The 9,632-nt window shown below is 42.3% G+C and overlaps 1 protein-coding gene across 1 annotated transcript in view; it reads right to left on the bottom strand.

The window, feature by feature from the left end:
- Nucleotides 1-4,262: 4,262 nt before the first annotated feature.
- Nucleotides 4,263-9,632, bottom strand: part of LOC109521155 (coiled-coil domain-containing protein 13-like) — an 8,975-nt gene continuing 3,605 nt past the window's right edge. The window contains exons 5-11 of the mRNA XM_019878817.1: nt 8,779-8,892; nt 8,608-8,712; nt 7,615-7,764; nt 7,377-7,544; nt 6,747-6,956; nt 6,593-6,672; nt 4,263-5,240 (exon numbers count right to left, since the gene is read on the bottom strand). Coding sequence (XP_019734376.1) covers nt 5,204-5,240; nt 6,593-6,672; nt 6,747-6,956; nt 7,377-7,544; nt 7,615-7,764; nt 8,608-8,712; nt 8,779-8,892 — 864 coding nt within the window. The 3' untranslated portion in view covers nt 4,263-5,203. The remainder of the gene's footprint in view (nt 5,241-6,592; nt 6,673-6,746; nt 6,957-7,376; nt 7,545-7,614; nt 7,765-8,607; nt 8,713-8,778; nt 8,893-9,632) is intronic.

Genomic DNA, 9,632 nt, shown 5'->3' with positions numbered 1-9,632 from the left:
GTTCGGGCAACATTCAGCCCAGCCAGTGTCATGCATGGCAAACAGGGCACGGTTAAAATACACATGTTCACCCTATTGAGACCAGTTGTTATGGTGGAAACTTTGGCCGCTTTGCGGGACAGGAAAATAGCATCAGATCGGAATGAAATTTTGCACAGAACCTTGTACCATAGTATCGACAAGAATTCCGACCCGGCCCGACGAATCCGACAAACTTTTTTTTTTGCCATGAAAATGTGGACCACCCTAGTGCACGTGTCATGTTTTGTTTTCTGTCTTAGGTTTTTGCTACTTTGATTTCTTGTGATTTTGTTGGACTTTATTTGAGTGAGTTTTTGAGTTAGTTTCTCCAGTGTATTCCTGTTTACATTTTGTTAAATACATCTTGGTCACTCCACCCTGCTCCTCCCTGCCTCCCTGCTTTTTGGGGTCCTCTGCACTACCATCATGCAAAACATGACAACAAATTGTTAAAATGGACCCAAATAGTGACCAAAAAGCAATCCTGCATAACATGGGATAAGGTGGACTACTAGAAGAACATGCATGAACTCCACAAACAAAGGATGGGCGGATCAGAGGTTCGAACCTGGAACCTTAGAACAATCAGGCCAGCAACTGGACCAAAGACTTGTTTCTGTCCTGCCTGCTCAGTACAATCCAACCAACAGGAGCACCTGAGCCAAAATTTGAACTGTGGACCAACTAACTGTTTGGCAGATGTGCCAACAGTCCTATTGGCAAAACGCTTTACCCATAAAGGTTCCAGTGTGAAACCTTGACAATACTCTCTAATAGCTGACTAGTGACTGATTTGTGGCACGTTGATTTATTTGACAGCAGACGCCATCCTCCCAACAAAAACAAGTATTTAGTCAAACATTTTCCCTGGACCATGTCAACTATTTGCTCCATCAACATCCTTTCTGACGCACATTGCTACTCTAGATACATATTTGGCAAGGCACGCTAGCAGGACGCTCGCCGGTAAAGAAACATCGCGCTATCTCCACTGGCAACAGTGAGTGATAACCTGCAGCCGAGCAAAGCGGGTTATGCACCGGGAGACGCTCAGCTTTCGACGCACAAACACAGGCCTCGTTTGTCACGCACAAGGGCCGGATTCATGGGGCGCCTTGACATTTTTGTCTTGTGGCCTGTGAGGATAAGCGGGGACGAGAACGGATGGATGGACCTTTTCTCTCTCTCTCGCCACGTTCCGATGCCGACTTGCCAATCTCCCACCGAGCCCTGGAAGAACCAGTGCGGTATTTTGAAGCCGTGCACTAAATTGGCCGTGCATGAGGGCGAAGAGGAGGGGGGAAGCAAGGTGGCAGTGGGTGCTGTTGAAATCCTTTTGGCAAGGTTGGAAGCAAACAAGTTTGAATGTAGGGGGCACTGAGGCAAAGATGTAGATGCTCTACAGCAGGGGTGTTCAAACTGCGGCCCATCCGCAGCAAACTAAAAATAGTCGCGATGCTCCGATCTAGATACTGGTAGTCAGCACTCATAAAAGTGTCCTGATACTACACACCAATACCACACAACATATACTTTCTCGAGATAAATGAGCCGTGTGAAGATAGTTCACTGCAAATTACGCTCCGGCAAATGTATGATTAATACTGTCACGAAGTCGCAATGCAGGCACTGAATTGCAAGACTTCGCCTGCAACCCGCCACTTGTTTCTGGTCAAATCAGCAACTGGAGCAAAGAAAGCAATGATGTGATTAGCAAAGACAAGCAGTGTGCGAGCAACACCCTCTTTACTGCAGAAAAGAGGGTGTTGCCCGTAATCCCTAAAACATTTGACTAGTGTTTTTACACGGTAAAAACATGAACAGTATAAGAACACCCGCAAAACTGTAGCGCTGCCGACAAGGCTGAGACGGAACTGCAGCTGGCACGGCGGCCCTACGGGTTGTTTCCTGTGTTGCTTTGTACCCTTTCATGCACACTGTAACCTGGTAACATGATAAGCTGTCCACTGTAGTAACCGCTGTCCCTGAAAGTGTTGATGTCACACTTTGCAGACGGAAAAAAACACTTTTTCCATGTTGAACTAATCTGCAGTTGTTTGGGTTGTGCGATGATCCAGGTCGCCGCCTACATCACGGTTTTGGTTTGATGGCAGAAGTGTGGCTGCTGAAAATATGCAGTGGGATGCAACAGCCGCGACCTCTACGTGGCAACTACAAATAATTTTTATCGTCTGAATTAGTGAAATAGTCCTTTCTGTCAGATTAAAATATTAAAACGTTAACCATGGGAGGAACATTTCTAGTGGGACACAGGAGCCATCTCACGTTTTATAGAAAGGTGTGATTGAACAGCTTTTCAAAAGCATACTGAAAAAAAAAATACAATATCAGGAGTACAGTAGCTTGGTTTTACAGTTATTAATAAATCAAAAGTGAAGGTCTAGCAGCGCTTGGAACCTGTTTTTTTTCTTAATGTGCCACCCAGAGAATAAAGTTGGACACTCTCGCTTCACCTGAGCATGTACGCGCTGCGCCGTGCTGAAGACACGGCCACTACTTGCCACATGCGTGATTAGCTTTGAAAGGAGCCTGGGAGCCTGAATCGGTGTTTTCTTGAATACACATTTGGGCTGCCGTTTGTAAAGGTTAACCTCGCGACATTCAACGTGGCCTTTTGGGTTTAGAGGCAGCAAAGAGCAGACCGCCTCAACGGCCAAACACTCTGATGGGTCATCACTCTTAAAGATACATAGTTCCTGAATTCTATTTTATTTTTTCAATTTATTTATTTACAACATTCAGGCAATCTTCACTTAAAATATCAAGGGTCCACACAGTCATGTAAGGAATCATGACCTTCACAGATACACAGCTCCTACATATGCATGAATGTTTCCACAAGGCATTATTCACTGACAATTCAAAGCAAAATTACATATTTAAAAAAATAAATAGCCTTACAGCGGGACTCAAAGTGTTGGTCAGACACTTTTATTTAGATTCCATGGTCTCTCCGTAACAATAACAACTTGAATATAATTTGTGTTTTGGAACTTTCGCGTTCTTAAAACAAATTCAAATTCAGACTGCAATGAATTCTGGTTTAGATGATGCATGTCAGGCCACTCGTTGGTTGTGTTACTCAACTCAACTCAACTGTATTTATAGAGCGCATTAAAACAACCACCGCTGTAGACAAAGTGCTGTACATGCCACACATAATTCACACAACAACAAACAATAAATTCAGACGAGAACAAACAATAAATTCATGAATTAATAACCAAGACACCTGAAAGCACAAAAAACAGTAAAACTGAAAATCAAGTCTCATGCTGAGTCAAAAGCCAAAGAATAGAAATGAGTTGAGACGGGTTTTAAAGATGGGCAGCGAGGGGTCTTGCTGAACATTCAGTGGTCATTCCAAAGAGAGGGACCACCAACGGAAAAGTCTTGATCCCCTCTGAGCCCCCCCTGAGCCTCTGCTTAGTTCTCAATACCTCTAATAATGTCTGGTCCACAGACCTGAGGCACCGGGCAGGTGCGTAGGGGTGGGGGAGCCCAGATAGGTAAGGTGGGGTGAGGCCATTTAAAGATTCAAAAACAAATAATAGGATCTTTACTTACTCTAAAATCCACCAATTCTCTAATGCGCTTATCCTCGTAAGGGTAGCGGGCATGTTGGAGCCTATCCCAGCTGTCACACATGGACAAACAACCATCCGTGCTAACATTCACACCTCAGGACAATTTAGAGTGTTCCATTAACCTGCCAGGCATGTTCTTTTGGAATGTGGGAAGAAACCGGAGAACCCGAAGAAAGTCTACACAAGCAAGGGGAGAACATGCAAACACTGTGAGGCCGATGTGCTAACCAGTCGACCACCGTGGTGCCCATCCGCAAAGCAGTGGAAGGAAATAGCATTTTTCCTTAAGATGGCACCCAAAGGGAGCAGAAACAGCGAGAACAGCAAAGGCCCCAGAATTGAGCCTTATGTTACACCACATGACAGTAGGGCAGTTCGTGACTCAGAGCAACCAAGGCTAACACAAAAAGCTCGGTCAGCTCAATAGGACCTAAACCACTCATGGGCGGTACCACCAATGCCAATCAATAGTTTTATAGAGTACACTAGGGAAGGTTTTTCGACTAACCATCTGCACATGTGATTTGTGAATAGACTTAAAACAGAGACGGAATGTGTTAGTTTAAGGAAACAAAAAAAAAGCAAAATCATGACGGGCAATTTAGTAATTGTTCCTCTATTTAACACATTTATTTTCCCCACAAAATGTTTAATTTGAAATTGTGTGACTTTTTCAATGTTTGAATAGACGAGGCACTAATCGATCTGGACACTTTTTTGGCTCTGGAAATATTGTCGTCATGCAAACAAAATCCCCCAGCTTTTACCCAGTTGTTTCAAAATGTAGAGGTTTTTTTTTTTTTTTCTGACGGGGACTGATGACTCCAATTTGCGACTGAAGTGTTTTCGCAGAGGCCACCCAAGGAAAGAACCATCACAGTCGACCTTAGAAGAGCTTCAAAACGGCATAAGAAGGGCACGGTCGAGTGGTGGAACATTGTTGAGGAGTAAAAGACGAAGAGAAGGGAGGGAGGGAGAGGAGCCTGTTACCGCCGGCTGCAGTTTGTCACATGTGGCATGAGAAGGTAAGAACGCGAGCAGGAGCAGCAAGGCCAAGTTGCGCCAAGTCACAGAGCCTACAGGAAGCCGCGCTCGACTTGTCGCATCACGTCAGCGTTAAAGCTGCGAGGTCACTGCCACCAAGCGATGCCCTTGGCGGTTCCCCTTTCCTCCAGCATCGACGACCAGCCGCCAGCTCCAAAGTGACATTAGCATCTTCAGCACGCCCTTACTACAACTAGCCGAATAAGCACGACCCCCACTTACTCGTACCTGATACGTCAGGGCCTCGGTCGTGAAGAAGGACGTCAAGGTGGAAGGGGAAACAAGGAGTAAAACGCCACTTCTCCTTGTTACCACGCTCCAGCAATCCAATTACTCTCCTCGAGCACCACTGTCACGCTGCTGCCCATTTTCTGCAAGCGAATACCTATTCGGGTTCCGCAAAATTTCACCCACGGACGAGTCCATAGAATGTCATTATAAGCGGTGGGACTCTTCATCTCAGTTGCTGTGGTTGGTCCACCATTGTTCATAGCTGTTGCTCATGGAGGTTCTTCCGACGATGAAAATGTCTACAAATACCACGGCCCGTTGACAGCAAAGGCAGAACTGAGGAGGAAGACAAGAGGAGTTTGAGCCACCACATTAGGTACACCTGTTTAAAGGAGTACTAAGAACTAAAGGAACACACGCACTACAAGATGAACCCTTTCAGGCACCCTGTAACCTGACGCTGTCCCTGTAAGGGTTTCAGCAAAAAGTTTTGACTTTTTCGAGATTCAAGTGATAGTATTCCAAAAAAAATGATGACATTATTTTTTGGGGAGAAAAACATTGCCGGTCGACATTGAATTGCCTATTTTTTTTCCCGATTAGAGTCAGAAAATTATATATGTATATTTTTGACAAAGCAGTGTCATCAATTACATTAATAAGGTTGAATATGTGTTTAAAAGCGCACATTTTATGAGCCTAATGTCAGAGTTTCAAGAGGAACCATATATTGAAGAAAAAAATTGTGCATGTTAAAGATAATTAAATTCCTAATATAACAGGTGATTTGTTATTTGAGAATTTAGTCCGATTTTTGAAGGGGAAAACTCAAATATTTACGAGATTAGAGTTGTAGTAGAGAATAAAAGCACGTTTTCAACTTTAAATTGTTGAAAATAAAAGACAAGACTCAAAAAAGCTTCACGAAAGAAATAATGCATGGAAACAAGATGCACCTGAGCTAAATTTATACCTCATAGCAAAGGGGCTGAAAATTATGCACATGTGATAGTCGTGTTTTTATTTGATTTAAAAAGATATTTTTTTCAAAAAACATCAAATTCCCGTGCAAATGCAAATATGCAAATAGATAAATAAAAATTAGGAGTCCACCAATCAATTGGCTGGGATCTGGACTGCTACCGATTTTCTTAGTTTTGGGGGATCGGTGATCGGCCGATCCCAATAAAACTGATCTTGTCCGATTTCATCTCTCTCTCCGTTGGGAAAAAGGTCTGTCACTGTCTTCTTCTGCTGTGAGACGACTAATAGGCTTTTCTTTATTTTTGAGTGAAATACTTTATGTGAAGTTAAAACAAGCCGTTTGCATTGCTTCAAAGGTATTGGTCAATTAACAATAAAACAAGTTTGGTTATGAAACTAAATTCGGGATTGTCGAAAATCAGGTTCAGAAAGAAACTTGTGATTGGCGCACCACTGATAAAAATACATTCTATTCAATTTCCTTTATTTCACCAGATGTTAAAAAATATTGAGATAAAAAAATCTATTTCCTTAGAGTGACTTGAGCAAAAGGGCCAAAATGATCACTTTTTCATTGTAGGGGCTAAAAACAATCAAATTGCATATTTCTATTCCAAAGTAAGGAATACATTTAAAAGGGAAAAAAACATCTTGAAGCCATTTTAGAAGAGTGCTTGGAAAAAGTTACATTGCAGGGTACGTACCGTGGAGATGTTTTGTTGTCTATGGCGCCCTCTTCAGGAGAAAGTGCAGTGATGTTGATGCTGGCCTGAGTTTGCGCATCCTGTAAAAGTTGCAAACAGTGAACACCTCGGGTCTCGATTTTTTTTCTAATCTGGCTTGATATTTTGTTGTCACCTTGAGTGAGAGCTGCTGGATTTTTTCCTCTAACTCCTTGATGGTGTCCTCTTTGTCGGCGACCACTTGGTACAAGTTCTGGATGAGCGTGGTCTGCATGAAGAGTTCGCTGCTCAGCGGCGCGGCCGGGTTTGGCTGGGCCGGCGCGTTCTGCGCCTCCAGTTGTTTGCTGAACTGATTCAGCATCTCCTGCATCTGAGCCTTCTCCTTCTGCGGTGGGAAACAAGACACGACACACTGTAGCAGTGTTATTATTCAAAAACTAGTGAAGCAATTACTGCGCTGTACTGTTGAGACAGCTCTCACTTGGACATAATTTTATTCTATAACTTAGTTTCGATTTTATTTTAAAATGTAAAAACTCAGATACAACTGTATTTAATAAAACGTTTTTTTTTAAACATTAGGAAAATTAACCCTTTCAGGAACAGCGGTTACTACAGTGGACAGCTTATCATGTTATCAGGTTACAGGGTGCATGAAAGGGTTAAAAACTCAGTCCCTCCCCCAAAAAGTTAAAGATACAAACAACTTTGTTTTTCGAATTGCATGAGAGGCTGCACCAAACGCTTTTGCTGGGCCTCTTAGAGCCCACGAGCCCCAAGCATGCCACCCCGTGTTATGCCTTACCAGCAGAGCTTCCACGAGCTCATCGTCGTGTTTACTTTTAACCAACGCAGCGGATATCTGCGCAGCCTTTTCCTCAGACAGACATTTGATCCTGGCCTTGGAGGCTTCCAGTTTCTTTTTCATATCTTCGTGTTCTTTCTGAAGGGCTTCATAGCTTGCAGATATTCTCTGAGAAAATTAAAAAATAACAGGGCAGGGGTTTCACACAGCAATTAACACACTTGTATTGTTCACATACCTCAAATGCTTCCTTCTTCTCCTTCTCCATTGTGCGGATGAAGCTGATGTTTCTGCCCTGAGTTGGGATTTTAGAAGGTTCCTCTTCCACGCTATGAGCGTTGGACCCCTGCGTCATCGCCTTCTTCAGCTGCTGCTCAAGGTCACGCACCTGTCACACACACACACACACACACACACACACACACGACACGATTCAGATCGCCTTTGCCTCACCTGACTTCACACTTTCTGTCTGTAGTCTTGGAATCATTTGTGTCATTGCTAATGCTAAAGAGAGGTACTGTGTAACTTGAGCATTTTCCCTCTGTTGGGACATGGGTCTGACAATGGTAAATATTGTATTTGTTCAATGGCAAATTCTGATGTGTATGGTCAACGCGGAGTTTGGCTAAGTCACAGACATCAGTGGAGGACTTTGTTAGCGGAGTCCAGACCAACAGAAAATCGGGACAAATAGGAGCATGCAGTATTTACTCTCTTAAGATCAATGGTCTGATTATCAGTTGTGTATAAAAATTATCCTGAGGGATTATCCTATGGTCTATGGTGTGAATTTTCCACCTTCCCACTTTTCTGGAATGCAGCCCGATGTACTGGACAAGCTAACAGTTAGCCTAGCTTCTTCCATTTTTTTCTTCTGTGTATTTTTCAGCGGTCTTGATGCCCTGTGGCGCCATGCTGCCTCTCACAGGTCAGTCTTAATACAACGACATAAAATGTTATGACTGCAGTGTGTTGTGTTGTAAGGACATGCAAATCAAGTGTGGGTTTTCTCATATTTTATAATCAATCCATTCATCCACCCATTTTCTAATCCGCTTATCCTCACGAAGGTCGCGGGGTGTGCTGGAGCCTATCCCGGCTGTCTTCGAGCAGTAGCCAGGATACACCCTGAACTGGTTGCCAGCCAGTCGCAGGGCACAAATCGACAAACAACCATTTGCGCATCATTTAAGGTGTTTAAAATCATGTTGTATGTTACACGCTTTACCCTTGATTGAAGAGCCAGTATCTGCTGCGCACGTCCTCGAAAGCTTCCCGCACAGCTTAGTAACTGCTGAATGTTGGCGTCTTCCCCAACCTCACTCACGAGAACCTGGAACAAAGTGATTAATGCCACATTAGGATGTTTGGCGATCACAATAGGTGAGATGTTTTGTACCTTCTGAGCCAATTTCAATTCTTGCTTCAGAAACTGAATCTGATTGCGATGCTCGGTGACTTTGAACTGGGCGGAAGATAATTTGTCCTTCAGAGACTTCATCGCCGGATTATCCTGGTTTCACGGACAAAGCAATCAATCGGTCTAGTTAGGATGATATGATTACACTAAAAAAAAAAACCAACAAGGTAGATTAGAATTGCTAGGATCAAACATATCAAACACATTTTCCCATAGGAAATATTAGAAAGGCAAAATGGGTTTTATTCAAAAAAACTAAAAGTATTGTGTAAAAAAAAATAAATCAGCTATGAGATGGCAAATAACATGTATTCATAAATACATATTAAAAAAGGTAAAGAGAACACTTAAAATTACAAATACAAATTACATTTGATATGCTGTATATATATATATACTGAAATACACAGATGCACACACATCTCTCTCTCTCTCTCTCTCTCTCTCTCTCTCTCTCTATATGTGTGTGTGTGTGTGTGTGTGTGTGTGTGTGTGTGTGTGTGTGTGTAAATAAGAAAAAATAAGCTAAATGCTCAATAAGATCAAATAAAAAAAATCGAAAGAAAAAGTAAAAATACAATTATACATTAAAAATGATTAAAATAATCCAAACCATATTAAATGTAATGTCAACTAAATTTTATTTATAATGATATTTAATTATTTACAAATAAATGAATACACTTAAAAATAAATTAACCCAAGAAAACTACCCACTCTTCAATGACAAATAGGGGCAAATACAGAAGGCAGTTGTGCTCTTTATCAGAGATGAAAGTGGACTTTCCTGAAAATTCCGGAAAAAATAAAAAATGATATATATATATATATAT

This window comes from Hippocampus comes, unplaced genomic scaffold (assembly GCF_001891065.2).
Source record: "Hippocampus comes isolate QL1 unplaced genomic scaffold, H_comes_QL1_v1.1 scaffold85, whole genome shotgun sequence".
Taxonomy (NCBI): Eukaryota; Metazoa; Chordata; class Actinopteri; order Syngnathiformes; family Syngnathidae; genus Hippocampus; species Hippocampus comes.
The sequence above is the reverse complement of the archived record's forward strand: the minus strand, read 5'-3'. Positions and strand labels throughout refer to the sequence as shown.